The sequence below is a fragment of the Hippopotamus amphibius genome, chromosome 2 (assembly GCF_030028045.1).
Source record: "Hippopotamus amphibius kiboko isolate mHipAmp2 chromosome 2, mHipAmp2.hap2, whole genome shotgun sequence".
Lineage (NCBI taxonomy): Eukaryota > Metazoa > Chordata > Mammalia > Artiodactyla > Hippopotamidae > Hippopotamus > Hippopotamus amphibius.
The window spans coordinates 206,683,838-206,703,912 of NC_080187.1; the positions used below are offsets into that span (position 1 = coordinate 206,683,838).

Sequence of the window (20,075 nt, forward strand, 5' to 3'; positions counted from 1 at the left end):
GAGAGACTGGCCCACAGCCCAGAGCCTGCTGTATAATACATGGGATTTGATAAAGGAAGAACAGTGACTGTCGTAAAAGAGGTGATGATCAGATCCACGGCAGGGCAAGGAAATACTACGCATTTGCCCTTGCCGAGGAGTTCCAGAAGGACCAGATTCAGCCCGGGCCTCAGAGAACAGGAGGCAGGGCTGCGTGCCCTCAGGCCGGGCGCACCCTCAGATCCACGTAATTCTGCGGTGGCCCACTTACATCCAGGTAGAGGAGGGACAGTCCCCAACCCAGAGAAATACAGATTCTCGCAAACTGGCCTGCCCGCCACCCGCTCACCTTTAGAGGCTCCAGGCGTCTCCTGGCTAGACTTTTATCCCCAGGGACGTTACCACCGGGGGTCTCCAAAGGATTCACTGCTTGCTCTTCACAAACCCGGGGTGGGGGGCCTTCTCTCCTCCCCCCCCCTTCCTCCCAGGACACTGACCTTTATGGCGTCGTACACCAGAGCCTGCAGCAACAGCGTCTGCCCAGTTCCAGCAGGGGGCAGCAGGGCCCGGGTCAGAGAGGGCATGGGGCCTGCCTGGGGCAGCTCACAGCCTGCCCAGGAACCTGCCCAGCTCAGCCCACCGTGCTGAGCCCAGGAGATCTGCACAGGGAGAGGAGGGGGAGCACTGAGGGCGTGCCTGGGGAGGATGAGCGGGAAGTGGATGGAGTCCCCTCCTTGGCCCCTTTGCTGCCTCCCTCCCCAAGGCTGTGAGAGTCTGGGGGTGAATCTGAGGATAGAAAGATGCTCCTTCAGGAAAGCTCAGAGGTTTCTGAGCCAGGCAGGGTCGCCTTCACCACAGAGGCAGGGAAAGGAGGAGGAAGGGGTTCAAGCTGGCTGGTCAGAGAATGCAGGATGAGCCGCCACTGCCAGGATGGAGGGGACCTGCCCTGTGTGGGCCCACCTTATCCAGACCCTGGTCTCATTGGCCGCAGCCAAACTGACCAGCCTCTCTTCTCCAAACTGGGGAGAGCTGGGTCTTAGAGGTCTCCCCAGCTCCCAGGATGAGGCGGGATCTGGGTGTTCTGGCCACCCTGAGTCACCCACAAACAGCCCATCCAGCCCATCGGGGGCCCTCCCCTCCTTCCTGAGAACCAGGCTGACCTATTCTGCCAGGGATGGAGGCCCATCTGCTTCCCTGCCTGCTAACCCTTTCAGGCAGGAGGGAGAGAGTGCCTTTTCTTCTGCAGCTGGCCGGGAAGGGGAGGGGGAGGAGGGAAGAGGCTCTCTCCCAGGGTCACATATCGTGCTCTTGCACCCCCTGGTGTCCTATTTGGGAATGAGCCGCAGTGTGGGGCTCGGTCCCACCCAGGCTCCAGGCTCACCTTTCTCTTGGAGTGACCCCGGCAGTCAGAACCGCCGCCACCCATAAGGCTGTGCACTTCAGCCCTGTCCTCGATGTCTGAGGGTGGTGGGGACCAGTCCTGGGGACGAGGGTGCACCAGGGACTCCAGTTCATGGGCAGCTGGGGCACTGGGGGGGCCAAGGCGGGCGCGGGAGTACAGAGCGGGGTTCCCAGCAGTGGCTGTGGAGGACAGGCCCGGGAGGGCTTCCCTGGAAGGGAAGATGGGGAATAAGCACAGTGGTCAAAGAGAGGGGTGGGGGTGGGACTGCCGGGTCCCTGGGCAGGTTCCTACCCATCGCCGAGACTTAATTTCCTGGTCTGTGTAATGAATAAGAAATTCTGTGATTGTTCAAAACGGCTGTGACACTGCACTGGGATCCTTCCTCCCTTGGCTCCAGACCTCTGGAGATTTGGGGTCCCTCTCTGCAAGATGGTGGCAGCTACCAAGAAAGCGGCACAGAGGCAGCTCTACCTATGCCTACCCTTGCTGAGGGGATACACCAGGGGCTTCCCTAAACCCACCCCCGACTCTCATGAGGACATCACCCCCAACCCCTTTATCCCAGAGTCAACTTTAATAGGGCTCCTGGGAGTGCCTAGAGCAAGTCATGGCCGCTTTCCCTGCTCTCACATCTCTGCAGCCCTTCTGGAAACTTCTCCCCTCTGCGGTCAGACTGGTTCCTTCACCCACCTGTGGGGGCCACGGCGCAGGCCAGCACACATGCAGGCCAGGAGGCAGAGGAGGCCCAGGCAGACACCCACGACGATGCCCGTGACCGAGTGCACGTCCAAAGAGCCTGGCAGGGGAATGGGTGGGAACAGGACAAGTCGAGGACAGAAGAAAAGCCAGGCTTCCTAGACCAGGACTTCTTGCGGCTTCCTCCAGAGACCACTGGTCTGAGTCTCACCCTTTGGACACATGAAACCTTATGCAAGGAAGGGAGGGCCCCATGGACTCACAGAGACCATCACTACCTCTCTCTCCAACCATCCGTCCCGCTGGACACCTGGAAGCTGTAGTTCCTGCCCATCAACCTGGCCTTTCTAACAGGTTGGTTTTGCCTCTTGCTGCCTCACAGGGCTGGTTTTGCAGGTGCAACACTTGCAGCGGCACAGGGCCCATGCTTAGAAGGGCTCTGGGCTTGGTTGAATGCTCTGCTGTGACCATCTTGAAATTCTTCCTCATTGTTTAATAAGGGCCCCACATTTTCCTTTTCTTGCCTTGCAAATTACATCGCCCAGTCCTGTTGCTCTAGACCTCCACCCCATAAAGCTCATCACCTTTCCAGTCTTCCAATCAAAGCAACCTCCTAAAGAAACCAAGCCAGTCTCCCACAAATCTGACCTCTCAACTGCATCACCAGTGAACCACACCCATCTCCCCTTCAAATTTGTCCTCTCCACACCAGATTAAATGGTCAGTTGTCCAAAAAAATGAATGTGTAGTCATACCCGGAGGCAGGGCCTTGGAATAGAGGACTTTAGGGTTAGAAGTCAACTCCAGGGGCCTCTGGAGAGCTTGGGCTGTCCCAGGATGGGCCCCACCCCTTCCTCCCTTCTTGCCTCTTACCTGAGAGCTTTTCCTGGAGAGTAATCACATCCTGCAGGCCAGAGAAGGGCCCAGGCCCCACCTCTGTGCGTGCCCCCATCTTGAAGAAGTACCTAGTGTCGCTCTCAAGGCCGTGGACCTCAGCACTGAAGATGTTTCCTGGGGGCGGGGGGTGGGGGTGGGGGTGCAGGGGAGGCAGGGAAAGCAGTGTTGGTGAACTGGGTGGGGGTGGGCTGCAGGGATGGGCTGGGAAGTAGCCCTGAGGAAATCGGCTCTTGCCACTCAGGTGGTAGCTTCTGCCTGCTCCTCCTAGAGCAAACCTTAGTGGCACTCTCACTACTAACCCAGCCACTGGGCAGATGGGGGGGAAACTCTTGCTCAGATGCCCTAGGGTGGGAGCCCTCACCCTCTGTGGTGAGCAAGGTCCACTGGTGCTCAGGCTGGGTGTGGTTGCTGCTGTAGAGAATCAGATACTCCACGATCTCGCCGTTGGGCTCCGTGGGGGGGCACCAGTGCAGCCGAACTGTGGACGGCGTCAGGGGGCTCAGGCGCAGGTCAGAGGGGGGCGTCGAGGGCCCTGGGGGTCGGGGAGGAGATGGGGAGAGGCAGGGTCAGTGAGAACCCCAGCTCTGGGGGCAGCTGGGCGTGAGGACATGGCCTCCCTGCTTCCTCCTTTACTGGAATAAACCACAGACCACAAAACAAAATGAAGTCTGGCCTCTCACCGGGGAATTTCTGGAAAACAGTTGAGGAGGGAGGTTTCACCAACATTCCTCCCCTCTCGGAAACTCTTTTCCACTCCTTGGAGCAGAGCTCCTCAGCCTTGCACACCCAAATACTTTCAAGGGTTGAAGACACTGTCTGATACTCTAGGGACCTGGGGGAAGAGCTCAAGAGTTTTCGGAAGGCTTACATTTTATTTTAAACTCACCTATTCCATGGTAACATTTAAAATAAAAATAGTGTTTGAAATAACTTATCATTTAGAGTTTCTAACTCCCCTTGCCACCCCAAATCTTCAAATGAAGTTGGCTGACACCCTGTGTAGCCTGTCTATGCCTGCCCCTGGCACAAGTCCTCAGGGCCACGGGAACCCTAGCATGAGAAGTACCACCCTGGAAGTCTTTGTGTTTTGTTTTCAGAGAAGAAGTTGATCCGGGGGGTGAGAGTGAATGAGAAAGGGGAAGAAAGAGGGACACAAGGTGACTGATGAGTTGGGAAGGGACAGATATTTGGGGGCTCAGGTTTTCGAGGCCCAAAAGAGGGTGGGATGGGCACCCAGGGCTCTAAGGCATAACAGAGCGATAGCACCACAGGCTGCCAGAAGCCCCCTTGACCCTAGGTGACTCTCCACTTCTCAGGCTCCAGTCTCCCCATCTGCAAAAGGAGAAAACATCCCCCTCCCCTGTAGCCCCGTCAGTTGTGCTGGGGATCCAATGTCACAGAGTCTCCTCTGAGAAAACATGGGGTCTCCCTAAACTCCATACGCAGTTTAAGACCATAAAAACTGAGGCCGTGGGTGGGTGAGAAACAATTTGTAAGCAGGTTTCTAAAAAGCGAATTCATGAGAGTGGAGGGCCTCCCCACCCTACCCTACACACACCTTTCTATTTCAGATCAGGGACAAAGGTCTGTCAACAGAAAGGTAAACAGTCTTAGGACCAGCAGCACCAAAGAACTTCTGCTGTGAGAACAAAGATCCATTTGTCTTCAGATGCATTTCCACAGGGTCCCCGAGTCACAGACCTGCAGAGCAAATGGTTCCATCTCCTCTTTTTACAGATGAGGACACAGAGGCTCTGCGTGGGGAAGGGGCCTGCCTAAGTCTCCCTGTGCGTCAGGGCACGAGGGGGACCCAACTGCAGAATCCAGGACGCCTGCCTCCAGGCCTGGCCCTCTTCACAGCTCAGTGAGGTCTTGTCACAGCCTCTTAAAGGAAACCACTCCTCTAAATCTTATGTTATTATGTCTCTGAGTAAATGGTTAAGACCAGCACAGGACTGCTTACATAAATGCAAAGCAGATGACAGACCCTTGTGGGGTTCGGAGGAGTGCTTCAGAAGAGGGCTGCTGAGGGAAGGAGGAGTTCAGTGAAAGATGGACTTGTGGCCAGAGGGCCGAGGGGCCACTCACGGTCAGGCAGCGTGGAGCGTTCCACCACGGAGCCAAAAGGCCCGTCCATGTCCACGCCGTGGGACTGTACTGCAAACTCGTATTTGGTGAATGGCTTCAGCCCGCCAATGAGGATATCTTCTCCAGAGCTGCTGAGGCAAGAAACATGACCAGGGCTCTCGGGCCCCTCCAAATCTACTCCCCTACCCCAGCTCCAGCCACAGCCCCGGCTCCCGCCCTGGGCAGAGAATCTGCTCCCTGGCACGCACGGGGCCACTAACACCATCCAGAGGAGCTGCAGAGCGGTCTGGCTGGCTGGATGGATGGTCCATATCCAATCCCCAAGCCAGGCCCCCTCTTCCAAGAAACACTCCTGGATGAATCCATGTCATTCTCCACCCAAAGAACCATCTCTGACGCATCTTTTCCTTGATTTAATTTTTCTTTAGCTGCAATTGTATGTAACTGTTGTTTTTTACGCTTTGTTTCCTCCGCCAAATCAGCAGTTCCCCAGGTCAGAGTCTCTGTCTCCCATCCAACCGGGGGCCTCTCAAGACAGCAGCTGAGCTGTCTCTTCTCTGTCATCTGAGGTTGTCCCGCATGACACTTCGTGCGGTTGAGTACAAGGCTCTCCTGTGAGGGGATGGGACCGGATGGACTCCCCTTTTCCGTCCGTCACCATCGGGTCATCAGACCCTCAACGGGCCCCCTGTTTAACAGGTGAGTAATGAAATGTCCCCGAATCCCCAGGGTTCCTCTCCTCATCACCACCTGCTGCCTGCTTCCCCACTGTCTGCTCCTCCTCCCCCTTCACAGCATCAGCCCCTCTTCCCACCTGGTATAATAGGTGACCAGGGAGGCATTCCTGAGCCCCCAGGGGCTGAAGCGCACAGTGTAGTTGACAATCTTGACCGTGGTGAAGTCTGGCTTTTTCCACCGAAGCCAAATGGATGTGGAGCTGTTTGATTCTGCATGGACATGGGCGGGGGGCAAGGGTGGCCCCCTCTGGATGGGCAGGTCTGGAGGGTGAAAATTAGAGTGTGGGAAGGGAGGGAGGGTAGTCATCCCTCAATATGCATAGCGGTTTGCAGTTCCCAAGGCACCTTCTTTCACCCTTCTCTTTTGATCCTATGAGTTGGATAGCATCACGCCCACTTCCCAGATGAGGAAACTAAGGCCCCCAAGAATTTAAATGATTTTTGCCAAGGGCATACAGCTAACAGACTGTGGAACACTAGTATGTAAGAATGTAACAGAGAGAGACAGCAAATCATGGTAATTATGAGCACAGATTCTGGAACCAGGCTGCCCTGATTCAAATTCCAACTTACTAGCTGTGTGACTATGCAGAAGTTAATTAATCTCTCTGTGTCTCCATTCCCTATTCTGTCAGTGGGGCTGATAATAGTACCTACACCTCATAGGGTCGTTATGAAGATTAAATCAGTTAATATTTGTAAAGTATATAGAAAAGTGTCATGGAATGAATGTTTGTGTCCCCCCAAAGTTCCTACGTTGAAATTTGAACACATGGTGGAGTCCTGTCTTAGGGATCTGTGCCTGTCTTAATCCGTTCAGGCTACTATAACAAAGAACCATAGACTAGGGGGCTTATAAACAAAAATTTGTTTCTCACAGTTCTGAAGTCTGAGATCAGAGTACCAGCATGGTCAAGTTCCGGTGAAGGCCCTCTTCTGGGTTATATTTATTTATTTTTTGTTTGTTTTTTTTGGCACACAGGCTTAGTTGCTCCATGGCATGTGGGATCTTCCTAGAGCAGGGATCAAACCTGTGTCCCCTGCATTGGCAGGCGGATTCTTAACCACTGCGCCACCTAGGAAGCCCTCTTCTGAGTTATAGACTATCAACTTCTCATTGTATTTTCAGAGCGGAAAAGGGAAGCATGCTCTCCTGTGACTCTTATAAGGGTGCTGATCCCATTCATGAGGGCTCCACCCTCATGACGTCATCTAATTCTAATTACCTCCCAATACATCACATTGGAGGGTAGGGTTTCAACATATGAATTCTGGAGGGGACACAATATTTCAGTCCGTAACAGTGCCCTTATGAAAGAGACCCCAGAGAACTCTAGCCCTCTTTCTGCCACGTGAGGACACAGTAAGAAGGTGGTCTATGGTCTGTGAACCAGGAAGCGGGTCTTCACTAGACAATGACTTTGCCAGTGGCTTGATCTTGGACTTCCCAGCCTCTAGAACTGTGCGAAATAAATGTTGGTTGTTTAAGCCACTCAGCCTATGATGTTTTGTTATAGCAGCCCGAACTAAGACTCTGAGCCTCAGTTTCCTGATGGGCCACATAGGGATACCCTTCCTGCCTAGAACAGAGGGATAATCTGATAGTGTGATATAGGTAGATGCATTTTAAAAATTGTTTAAAGGCCAAACGTGGGGTCAGAAGTCATTGATAAATCATGGGATTTCTCTCTGTCCAAACCTTCCAAATTAGTCTGCTCACAGATAATGAAAACACGATAGCACAGGCCTACCAGACTGCACAAGCTGGAGCCTCTCTCTGTAACCTAGAAGAGCCTAGTAGAATGAGTTTGTGGGTGGCTGAAGCTTCCAGACGGCCTGACCACCAGGACTGGCCCAGAGGAAAGGGAAAGGAGAACTGAGTCCTCCTCCCCTGCTTCCCCAGCCCCCTCACCTGGGGTGGGAGCCTTCTCCGTCTTGCCTTTCCACACTGCCGCATAGCCGTCCTCATGTTTGTTGAATGCCACGAGTTTCACCTCATACAGCCGGCCAGGGACTGGGGCAGGTCATGGGGGTCAGTCACTGGCTAGCAGAACCTCTGTGGTCATTCTTTTATCCCCAGAGAGATTGCATCTCCAACCACCAGCCCAGCTTGTCCAGTCCCCCGCTGGAGCTATGTCCATCTCATCCCCTCCCCGCCAGCCCTCCTCACCTAGCTGGGTCAGCTCGTACTGCTTCACTTTCTTCTTGAGCCGGACAGGCCCCACATCCCAAGCCTGGTCTCCACGGCCCCCTGGGGGGATCTCACCATTAGCCTCCTCCTCTTCTGTCCCCACTTCCCGCCAGTACAGTTTGTAGCCAGAGATCTGGGCTGGGTGAGGGGGTGGCTGCCACGACACGACCAGGGACTCCATCCTTGCCCGTACCTTGAGCTCTGCAGGCGCAAAAGGGACTGGGGACAGAGGAGCAGGAAGGGAGGAGGAGTGAGAGAACAGCAAGGAGGAGGAGGAGGCCAGGGAAGGGAGGAGGGAAGAGACATGAGGAAGCAAAAAGCAAGGAGACAGCATTGAGTGAGAGCCTTGCCAGCCTTGTCCCAGGGCATCACTGCTCAGCCACCAGCCTAAGGGCCAGGCCCAGGCTTGGTCTAGAGGAGAACTCACTATTCCACAAACCCAGAGTGCTGGGATGCAGGGGTGTCTCCTGGGCATTTGCAAAGAGGTTAGCAAGGAGCACCTCTGAGGGAGGGCTGACAACACCTGGCTTAGAGCAGGGCTCTAGAACTGTTCTGAAGGAATGAATGCATGGGTACCAGCAGGCAAGGGGATCACAGAGGTTGCTGAAGCCGAGAAGGAGGGATAGAGCCACTGGAAGTGGGGAGCCGTACTTGGAACCCTAAGAGTGAGGCAGCTCCCTATGTGTCTGATGCTGCTCTAAGCACTTTGTACCGTGTGTTTTAACTTCAATCTCACGACCCTATGAAATAACAAAAATACTATTATCCCTATTTTACAGATAAGAAAACTGAGGCTCAGAGAAGTAACTTGCCAGGTCACACAGATAGCATGTGTGCCAGGTTTTGTCTGCATTTTACCATTCTACTACTGGGGCTCTCAGCGAAGCCCACAACAATCATAATCACGGAAGCAGCTGCTATTTAACAAGTTCTAATTATGTACTAAATATTTTGTTCACATTAATTAAGCCTCACAGCCCATCTGGCAGTACATGAAGTCTTAGCCTTGTGAATGGTCTGTCCAAGGTCACACAGCAGATGGAAGGGAAACATGAGCCCAGGGGTGTCTGCAAAGGCCAGCCCTTCACCTCTTCACCCCTCCGCTGCCCATCAAGAGGGGGAGCCATGGAAGGCCTCTGATGGAGGCGGCAGTTGGGTCCGGGTTCCAAGGGCACACATACACCCATACAGTCACACCACCCGCCCGTCTCCTCGGATGCCATGTACCGTGGCTCTGGTTGTGCACACTGGGAGTCCTGTGCTGCATCCACTGCGAGGGGCCCCCGTAGCCAGCCCCTGTCCTGGCTGAAATCCGCACTCGATACACCTTGTTGGGCTGAAGCGAGTTCAGGGTAAACTGCGTCTCATTCCCTGGCACCTCGGTGGAGAAAATCTGATCTGCTGGGACAGAAGAGACTGGCTCTGGGTGGCCACCTAAGGACCAGGACTCTTAAACTCCCCTATACTGACTCTTCCACCTCAGGTCCTGGTTCCTCAGTGTCCACTGGAGACTGAGGCCCTCTCAGCGCTGACCCCTCGGTGCCTGTAGACGGACTCCATGCTCCAGGGCGGACTCCTGGGCCTCTGACCCTGGCTGTTGCAGCCATCAGCCTTGGCTCAGAGCAGGAAGCATCACAGCACACACTCCCCACCGCCCCAGGAGCTGTCAGTGACCACCCCTCACCCACACCAGGCCATGGGCATGAGGGGGTGGCTGTGAGGGCCATCAAGCACCGCCTACCTCCCAGAGCCCTGCCCACCACCCAAGCCCCCTTCCTCACCCTCCCCTCCCTCCCCACCTTCAGTGGCCCCCAGCCACTTGCCTCCTCCTACCTCTTCATCCCTTTCACACTCCTTCCCCTAGATTCCTGACCTCTGCCCTAACACCACCCCCTTCCAGGCCTCATTTCCACCAGTCCCACAAGCACACTCTCCACCTCCCTATCCCTCATCTGCTTTTCTAGCTGGAAGGGACCCCAGGGATTACCTAGGTTACCTGCCTCATTTCACAGACAAGGAGCCTGGGGCAGGGACTCAACAGAATTCCGCACTACAGCCAGGGAGGAGGCGGGGCTAGACCCTAGGCCTCCTCCTGTCTGGAGCTAGCCCTCTTAGCCTTCCCTTTCACCCCTGCCCTCCCTACCCCCGGCCCCTCTTCCCCATTTCTAAGTTCACCACGCCCTACTCCACTGCTCCGCTTAGATCTGCAGCTACACTGACCAACCCTTCACATCAGTGATTCCCAGCCAGGTAGAGCCCGTGTCCCGCCCCCACTCACCTTCCTTCCCCAAACCGTACTCTATCTTGTACTTCACCACCTGCCCATTGCTCAGGCTGGGAGGCAGGGGCAGCCACGCCACCCTGATGTCCGAGGGGTTGGGGCTGGACAGGGAGAGCTGGGGCGCTGCACTGGGGACTGAGACAGAAGAACATCGGCGTGAGCTCTGCTCCACCGACGTGCAAGGTGAGGCCCAGCAGTGGTCAGAGACTTGCCCAGGTCACACAGCAAGTCAGAAGTAGGCCCAGGACCAGGATCTGAGGGAGGAAAGGGAGCCTCTCAGGGGAGCCCTGAGCTGGAGATGAGGGGACATCCTTCCCACCCTGAAGCCAGAAGAAGGTTGGGGCACAATCTTCTACGTCCAGTGGATTGTCACTGGAGCCTGTCTGACTGGATGGCGCATGGGTATAGGGGAGAAGGGCCATCGGATACAGGAAATCATGAGACCCGGGCTCAAGTCCCAGCTTGTACCACTGACCTTGGGCAAGTCACTCGTTTTCTGGGCCTGAGTTTCCCCAACTGTAAATTAGGGAGAAGAACCCCTGCCCATTCCCTTACAGGGCACAGAAGATGGCACAAGGCAGGAAAAAGTGCCTTGGCGTACACTAGTAAACAGAAGCTGAGCTACCATCCCCAGGGAATTCTCTGGGCCCCAAGGTGCCCACTGCAGGTGATGAGGCCCTACCATCATCTAGTGTGTGGACCAACGCTGGGGTGGAGGTGCGGCTGGCCCCTAGCTGCGAGTAGGCCACCACGTAGAACTCGTAGTCTGTGTTGGGTTCCAGGTCCCGAACCTGTAGCTCAGTGGTGTCATTGTTCACTGCAAACTGGTATTCCACATTGTCCATGCCTGAGTGGGTGAGGGTTAGGGGACAAAGGGTCTGTCACAGGGCCACACCCAGGGGCTTGCCAGATGGAAGCTGTCTAGGGGTCCTTCATACTGTCCCAGGCCCTGGAATAGCCTCTTTATGGCTAAATCATTCCAGAGAATCTGAGTGGGAGACTATAAACTCCCCTGACTTCTAGGCCCACTGTATTCATTCCTCCACTGGTCAGGAAGTCCTTTCTAGCGTCTAACTGAAGTGACTCCTGCTGCAACTAACAAGCTGGCTCCAGGAATGGCAAGGCATTTTCCCTGCGAGGAGAAGCATCCCCTTCCTCCTCTCTTATAACAAGCGGTGGCTGAAGTGGAGATGTGCTAACCCATATCTGCACAGCTGTCCCCCGTGGGCTCCCACCCCATCCCATCCTATCCCCAAAGGCAACCCTTCAATCAATCGTTCAGCCTGTGCCGCACCAATCCCCCCGCCCCCACCAGCACCCCTGCTTAGGTCTTTGCTGGCGCATCTTGGCCCGGGGCAGACGTACCCCGCGCCTTCTGGTAGTGGAGGGAGAAGCCGATGATCTGCTCGCTGTGCAGCTCGGGCCGCTCCCAGGCCACCAGAACGACGGAGCTGCTCAGCGGCGTGGCGGTGACCCTCGTGGGGGCGCTGGGCAGCCCCTCGCGCACCACTACTGCCAGCGGCGCGGCGGCGCACGCCGTGCCCGCGCCGTTCTCGGCCACGCACTGGTAGTAGCCGGCGTCCTGCAGGCCGATCTGCGTGATGACCAGGCTGCCGCCGCCGCCCTGCACCTTGACGCGCCCGTTGGGCCGCAGCGGCGCCCCGTCGTGCAGCCAGCGCAGCGTGGGCCGCGGCTCCCCGGACGCGCGGCACACGAAGCGCGCGGTGCTCGCCCTCGTCCGCGACAGCGCCTCGGGCGCCTGCGAGATGACAGGGGCGGCTGGGGGAGGGGAGGGAGACGCTGACCGCGCGCTCCCGCCACTGGGGCCCCGCCCCGCCGCCACACACCCGGCGGACTCCGCGTCCCCTCCCTCCGTTCTAACCTGTCCCTGATTCACCCGTGTCCCCCAAACACCGTCCGCACGGCAGCTCTAGCTCCCTTCCCGCTTGGACGCCGGCCCCACACCGACCATTCTCTTCCTTTCTGCGAGGTGTCCCCAGGCCTCCTCGGCCTCCCCTGCACACCCTGGTTCCTCCTGGATCTGAGCTCGCTCCCGCAATGACTACCTCCTTCTCCCCTACCTCCCCGTATCCCACACCTATCAGACCTACCCCTCTGCCAGCCCTGAGCAACCCTGGCCCCAGTTTTCTCCAACCAGACCACTCCATCTCCCCCGATAACCTCAGTCCCACCGCTCCCCACATTACCTGGGTCCCACCCAGGCCACACCTCCACACCCCAATAACTCAAGCCATGCCCTGATCGCCCGCGCCCTCCCCCTCCCCCCCTCCATCCTCCAATCTCTTTCCACAGCTTCGTCTCCTCTAATTACCTAGTCCGTCCGCTCCAATGCCTGCCCTTTGCCGCCTCGCGCAGGACTCCTCTTCACGAGCTCAACCCCCACCCCCCACAGCCCTGTCCCTTTTTCATCCTCCAGCATCGCCCCTCAGCACCTCTGATACACCCACTTGCCCATGTCCCCCCTCCCCATTCCTCCTCCCCTCGGCCCCAGCTAACCCGCCCCAATCCTGTCTGCCCCACGCCTACTCCCCGGTGCTTCGCCCCGCCTCACCCTCCACCCCGCCTCAGCCTCCACCCCGCCTCACCCAGCACGCGGAGCTCGGCGGCGGCGGTGGCGAAGTCGCGCGTGCGGGGCTTGTTAGCTCGGCAGACATAGACGCCAGAGTGCCGGGGCTGCGCGCTGGTGATTAGTAGGTTGGTGCGGCCCAGCACGATGACGTCCGTGGAGATGGGCTTCCCATCTGCGGGAGGAGGGAGAGCGCTGGAGCGGGGAGCTGAGGGCTGCCCCTCCATCCACTCTCCGGACCTCGGGGGACCCCTCTACACCCGGGTTAAAGGAACACAACAGTCTCTTGTTGGGATCTCAGTTCCTCCGCTTGCTAGACCGATGACTCCCTCTGAGCCCTTAATGTCTCTGTCTGTAACATGGAGAGATAGTCTCTCGCTGGAAGGGCTGCTCTGAGGGTGGAACCAATAAGATCTATGGGACTGGCTGGCACAATGCTGGCACGTAAGAGGTGCTTGGTACACCAGTCAGTTATTACTATTCCCATTATTATTAAATTCATTTCTCTCAAGGACACACTCCTCCCATATGGTCTTAGCCCAGTGCTATGATGAAGATGTGGCTGGAAAGGTCTGGATCAGAACCAAAGATTTGAATATGTGCAGACTTTTATCTTGATGTGAAGTGAAAACCATTTTTAAAGCCCTTCCCTTATGGACCTGAACAGAAAATCCAGAGAAGAAATGCAAATGGCCCAGAAACAAAAAAGTGTTCAACTTCACAAAATCAAAGAAATGCACATCAAAACACAGATGTTCATTTTCACCCATCAAATGGGGAAAGTTTTTTAAAACAGTATGTTGCAATGCCTGAGAAAGGGTAGATGCTGATAGGGCTATACAGGGGCTCCACCTTGACCTTGAAGCCAGGATTCCACTTGTAGGCACTCTGTGGTGGTGAGTTGTGAACGGGGCTGATTACAGCAGTGTTAACTGTCATAGTGGACAACTGGGAAGGACTTAAAAATTCAATAGCAGAAACTAGCAAATTAAACTATGATGACATTCAAATGATGGGATAGCATACTTATTAAAATTATTTTTGAAAATGTTTTAAAGATGGGGAGATGTTTATGATATACTGTTGAATGAAAACAGGACTTAGAACTGTAAATACAGCATGCTTTCAATTTTGGGGGAAAATGTCCATGTGCATAGGAAAAAAATCTGGAAGAAAATACAGTCATATGTTAACAATTTTAAGCCCTGAGTGGTGGGATGTTTTCTGTTTCTGCTTTTCCCTAGTTTTCTACAATGAATATGTACAACTTTTGCTATCAGAAGAAAACAAAACAAAACAAAAAAGCCACGCTCCTCCCTTGACTTAGTAGAGTAAGTTCCTGGAAAAGGAACAGCGCCCAGGGTCAGGAATGAAGTCTGTTTCTAGCCTCTCTTCCCAGCCTCTATCCAGGAGTGCTATTAGCAGAGTTTCTCTGCGTGAGACCCCAGAACCACAGGTGTCAGGACCCTCTAGGACAGCTCAAATCCTTACTGTGCACACAAATCACAGAATCTCAGGAGACCTTAAGATGCAGAGGCCTAGGGCACCCCAGACTCTGCATTTCTAGCTACGCCCAGGAGGGCGTTCCAAAGATCACACTTTCTGTGGAAGGACCTCAGACACTTGTTAAGCATTAAGAATCCTGGGTCACGACTCTCCAGGCATGAAGGGAGAGAGTCTGCAGTTTTAAGAAGTTCCCTGGGATTGGGACTGACATATACACACTACTAGATACAAACTAGACAACTAATAAGGACCTACTGTACGGCACAGGGAACTCTACTCAAACTCTGTAATGACTTATATGGGAAAAGAATCTAAAAAAGAGTGGACATATGTTTAACTGATTCACTTTGCCGTACACCTGAAACTAACACAACATTGTAAATCAACTATACTCCAATAAAATTTTTTTAAAATAAATTAAAAATTAAAAAAAAAAAAAGAAGCTCCCTGGGTCATCTTGATGCCTGGTCAGAATTTGAGAAACACCGATAATAGAACTTCTGGGTGACACCACAGGCTTACCGCAATAATAGTATGAGGGTCCTGCTGGCCCCAGGATCCTCCTAACTAGGCAAGTGTCACAAGTTCAATGAGGCCGGGCAGGTCGGGGGGACGCAGATACCAGCACTGCTCTCTCTCATCAGCTCGGTGGGGGCACGTAGTCGTTTGGGTTACTATTTTTCTTTAAACTCTGTGTATTCATCATTATATAGTGTTGAATGTGAGCTACAAACTTACAAAAAGGAGGCAGGGTGGGGTTGTAGCCTCAACCAGGGAAGAAGGGTAAAGAGAGCTGGGTTTAAGACTTACTCCTGCCATCAACTTGGGACAAGTCACTTCTTATCGACAAACGGAAACAAAAATAATCCTTGCTTTTCTTCCATACAGGGCGGTAGGGGGTGGTGTATCGGAAAGAGAAAAGGCTCTAACGTTTGGGTCCCGGCTTTCCACCTGCCTCTCTGAGCCTCAGTTTCCTCATCTGCCCACTGAGAATAATAGCCCTCGCCCCAACCCTCCTCCAAGGGCTCTTGGAAGCTCCAGCAGGAGAGTAGGTTGCATGCTCAGTAGACTGCAAGGTGACGTTTGGCCCGGCAGGCACTCTCATTACCCTGATAGCATCTCCTGTAACGCAGTCCCACTTGGCATTCATCACTTGCTGCCTGATACCGTCAAGCCTCTCTTCATGGACGTGCATTCATCTCCCTCACACAGACTGTAAGTTCAGAGAGCACACTCTGCCCCCTCCGTATTTTATTCCCTGTACCCATCATGAAGCCAGGCACAAAAAGATGGCAGCACACTGGGTGGACCGGGGGGTGCTGGGTGGTTAAACAGACGAGCAGAGGGTCTGAGATCCACCTGCCTTGCTGGCCCCTTTCCAGCTCTCGCACACTCGCTGTTGTGAGGACTGGAAACATATAAGGTGGAGAACCAAGCCCAGTGGTCCCCCGAAGTAAGGTCTCAAGAGTGATTTTGTGAGTGGAAATCTTAGAGTGCTTTGTAAAGGAAACTTGCTACATGGATGGATGATTAATTTTCTCTGGGCTCCCCACCCACACTCAGCCCCGGGGCAGGAGTTAGTTCCTGCCACACCAAAGGTTGGTGACCATGGCGTGGTCACCCGTACAGCTCCCTGACTTGCGGATGTGTGAGACGCCACACCCGTCCTCGCCCATGCCCTCCGGTCCCTTCCCTCCACTCACCCTGTCGGACCCAGGACACGAAAGGGGTGGGGTCAGCCGAGGCCACGCACTCCATCACCACACTCTGGCCAGACACCACGGTGGCGTTCTCCGGGGCTGCCACGATGACCACGTCCTGCCCCCCGGTGGATTCCAGGGACCCTGGAGAGAGGGCAGGCCAGCGGGCAGCCTTACCATCAGGTGTCTTCCCATGCAGCCCCTCCCCTGATGCTCGCAGTCGCCTGGTGAGGCAGGTGGGGCCGGGAGCAGCCAGGGTGCCATCCGACAGATGGGAAAGCAGCCGCGTAGTTCAGCAGAGCTGGGACTGGAACTCAGAGCTCTTCCTCTGGGAGCCAGCAGAGGAATCACCTGGCCTCCAACACACTATTCCCACTCTTCCCTGCCAGATCGAACCCAAGGGTCAAGAGTAGACTTGGAGTCCGGACTTGGAGTCAACAGTTATAGTTTCTCGTTCAGGCAAGTCCTTTCTCAGAGGGTGTCAGTTCCCACGTGGGAAAGGCAGGGGATGGGCTCGAGTTTCTGCCAGCTTGGCAGCTCCCCACAGCCCGCGCCCCCCCCAGCACTAATTCCCTGGCAAGTTCTCAGGGCGACCCTGGGTCTCTGGGTCAACATGGTGAATACTCAGTTTGTCCAGCAGGTGGAGGCAGAGACCCCCAGCACTGGAGGGAGAGAGAACCAGACTCCGCTCTAGCTAAGCCCCAAGAAGCAGGGTGGGAGTGGAGGTGGAGGGGACGAGGAGGGGGAATGGGAAGAGATAAGCGGAGGGGTATCGGTTGAGGGGAGATGCCAGGGCAAAGGGAGGCAAGGGAGAGGCCCTTGTGGGAGGCCCGAAGTGAGATCTATTGAGCACCTACTAGGTACCAGGCACTTCCCAATCTTATTTCAGAGATTCTCACCACCTCCCTGAGCTGGGCATTTGATAAGGAGCCCAGGGTCACACAGATGGTGAGGAGAGAAGCCAGGATTCAGATCAGGTTGTTCTGACCCCAAAGCCTGTGTCCTTCCTGTTGCATCACCCTGGGATGGGACCTTTTTAGAGAAATGGAGAAACACAAGCCCCAGACCACCAGAAGCCAGAGGCACTGCAAGCAGCAGCAGCGTGAATTCCCCTCAGGACACACAGAGGGGTGGGGACCAGAGCTTCAGGTCGCTGACACCCCTCCACAGACGCCTCACCTCCCCACCCGGGGACCCGCTCCACCCGACTCAAGGGAACACGGAGACTCAGCAGGAAGGGAGCCCGGGACTGGGCGTTGTGGGTTCCTGCCCCAGTTCTATCTCTGAATTGCTGGGTGGCACTGCTTTCTCTGGGCTTCATCGCCTCAACTGTCACCTACTTGAAGGCAGGCCCTGGACCACTTTAGGCCCCCGCAGCTCCCAGACGGCTGACTCCAGAAACATCCAGGTTTCCCCACCCCATCCCCCAGCTAGCCCCCTTACCTCTGTGGGCCACTCGGAGTAGGGCCTCCTGGCTGAAGCGCTGGTTTGCTGAGTTGGTGGCTACACAGCGGTAGGAGCCTGCGTCAACTTCCTGAACGTCCAGGATCTGGAGGACCCCGTTGGGAAGGGTGATGAGCCTTGGGAAGGGAGAGAGGGCACCTGTGAGGTGGGCAGGAGCTCCTCAGGGAGGATAGCAGGGCCCAAACTGTTCTGGACCTACCTTCCCCTCTGGTCTGAAATTCCTACAGTGGCTCACTTTAAAGCTTCGCTCATAATAAAAGAAATGCAAATTAAAACTACAAGATACCAGGACTTTCCTGGTGGTCCAATGATAAGGAACGCATTGCAAAACGCGTCTGCCTTGCAATGCAGGGGACATGCATCTGATCCCTGGTCGGGAACTAAGATCCCACATGCCCCACAAGCCGTGGTGCAACTAAGCCTGTGTGCCCCAACTACTGAGCTCCCGTGCCTCAACCAGAGAAGCCTGCGTGCCACAATGAAAGATCCCGCATGCCTCAACAAATATCCGCCAAGCCGCAACTAAGACCTGAGATGGCCCAAAAAACCCCCCCAAAAACTACAAGATACTATTTTTGCCTAACAGATTAGCAAAGATCAAAAAATTTTTGTTTGTTTTGGCTTTATTTTGAGGGGGGGTTGGTTTTGTTTTGTTTTGTTTTGTTTTTTGGGATTTTTGCCACGCTGCTTGTTCAATCAAAAAGTTTAATAATACCCTTTGGGACTTACTAGGTGGCACAATGGTTAAAAATCCACCTGCCAATGCAGGGGACACAGGTTTGAGCCCTGCTCCAGGAAGATCCCACATGCCGCAGAGCAACTAAGCCTGTGCGCCACAACTATTGAGCCCGTGTGCCGCAACTACTGAAGCCCATGTGCCTAGAGTCCATGCTCCGCAACAAGAGAAGCCACGGCATTGAGGAGCCCGTGCACCACAACAAAGAGTAGCCCCCGCTCGCCGCAACTAGAGAAAGCCCATGTGCAGCAATGAAGACCCAACACAGCCAATAAATAATTTAATTAAAAAAAATAATAGTACCCTTTGTGGATGAGGGAATGGGGGAAGGCAGTCCTGTCTTGTTGGTGGTCATGCCAACCAATACACCCTCTTTCAAGGGCAAGCTGGTGATACCTTACAATCAAACCTGCAGGTGCCTTTTGACCCAGCAACATCACTTCAAGGACTTCATCCCACAGATACTCTCATACATGTACACAAAAACGTATGTCTAACGATATTCACTTCGGTCCTGTCTGTAATAGCAAAAGCCTGGAAACAATCCAGGTGTCCGTCTGTAGGGTGGGAACTAGCTAAATCGGTTTGGGTACATTCATACAATGGAATGCTAGGCAGCTGTTAAAACGAGGCAGCTCCATGTGTGCTGATATAAGACCATCTCCAAAATACGTATGGTTCAGGACAGTGTGTGTGGGATGCGCACACTTATATACTTTTGCACTGAATGTCCCTGGTGATAGTAGTTGTCTCTGGGGAGAGGACCTGGGATCCTGGGAACTGTCAGAGGGAGACTTAAGTTTCATTCAGTAGCCTTCTGTATGGTTTGAATACCCCTGCCTGTATTACCTCCTCTCTCCCCTGATAAATGCCTTCTATTCACATTATCTCATCTAAACCTTGAAACAAGCCCAAGAGAGGGGATCACAGCCTTCATTTTATTGGTGATAAAACTAAGTCTTGGAGGGAGTAGGGTATTTTCCCAGGGTCTCACAGCTCTAGCAGAGTTAAAACTGGAAACTAGGCCTTCTGGTGCCAAATCCCATGTTCTTCCCACCTCCCTGTCTCAGCAGCCATTAGATGGCTGAGAATGCCTGTTGGAAGGGACGTGGTCCCCAGCAGGCCCCAGTCAACATGTACATTACTGAGAAGGGGCAAGATGGATGAGAGTGGTGCTCTCTACCTTTTCGGTGAGGGCTGGAAAGCAGTTTGGGATAGAAGGGCCCAGAGACCTCGCTTGAGAGACAATGCAATCCCAGGCAGGGAAGTGTCTATGGGCCCCAGGGTGGTGTAGAGCAGGCGAGGAGGGAGTGGACCTTCCTGAATCTTCTAGCTGTGATCCCTGCAGGGTCAGCTCAAGGGTGAGAGTTCTAGTTTCTCACTAGAGCAAGTGGCCTGTGGATATAGGCTGGGCTAAGGTCAGGGAGGGAATGGGGCAGCTGTGCACTTGGTGAAGATCACTTGGCTCATGGGGAAAGCAGGGTGTGAGACAAATCTAAACACAGGAGAAAAGAAACTAGCTCAAGGATATTGGGAGAAAATTCTGGCCATGAGCCTGGAAATCTGCTGTGGCCCAAAGAAAAAAAAATAAACCTGCATCACTCCTTCCCTCATGCCACAGGCAAACCCACCTCTGCCCCAGAGTCTTACCCTCAGCTCTAAGAACTGTCCACATCACTGCTGGGGCCTGCAGGGGAGAGGGGACCAGGAGGTGCAGGTGGTTGGAGGTAAAATCCTGGGCCAGGACCCAGCCTGCTGCCATGGAAAATTTGATGGGGAAGCACACATCTCAGAAACAAGGCCTCCATCCC

The 20,075-nt window shown here is 54.5% G+C and overlaps 1 protein-coding gene across 3 annotated transcripts in view; it reads right to left on the reverse strand.

The window, feature by feature from the left end:
• Positions 1-20,075, reverse strand: part of IGDCC4 (immunoglobulin superfamily DCC subclass member 4) — a 37,825-nt gene that overhangs the window by 3,012 nt on the left and 14,738 nt on the right. For all 3 annotated transcript variants that reach the window (XR_009051621.1, XM_057725135.1, XM_057725138.1), the window contains 16 exons: positions 17,508-17,644; positions 16,068-16,208; positions 12,878-13,033; positions 11,637-12,050; positions 10,954-11,118; positions 10,269-10,406; positions 9,218-9,388; positions 7,970-8,209; positions 7,712-7,813; positions 5,877-6,060; positions 5,063-5,190; positions 3,336-3,506; positions 2,951-3,088; positions 2,072-2,177; positions 1,361-1,589; positions 477-638 (listed from right to left, as the gene is read on the reverse strand). Coding sequence is in view for 2 of the 3 variants with exons in the window: in XM_057725135.1 (XP_057581118.1) it covers positions 477-638; positions 1,361-1,589; positions 2,072-2,177; positions 2,951-3,088; positions 3,336-3,506; positions 5,063-5,190; positions 5,877-6,060; positions 7,712-7,813; positions 7,970-8,209; positions 9,218-9,388; positions 10,269-10,406; positions 10,954-11,118; positions 11,637-12,050; positions 12,878-13,033; positions 16,068-16,208; positions 17,508-17,644 (2,782 nt within the window). In the remaining variant the exon portion in view is untranslated. The remainder of the gene's footprint in view (positions 1-476; positions 639-1,360; positions 1,590-2,071; positions 2,178-2,950; positions 3,089-3,335; positions 3,507-5,062; positions 5,191-5,876; positions 6,061-7,711; positions 7,814-7,969; positions 8,210-9,217; positions 9,389-10,268; positions 10,407-10,953; positions 11,119-11,636; positions 12,051-12,877; positions 13,034-16,067; positions 16,209-17,507; positions 17,645-20,075) is intronic.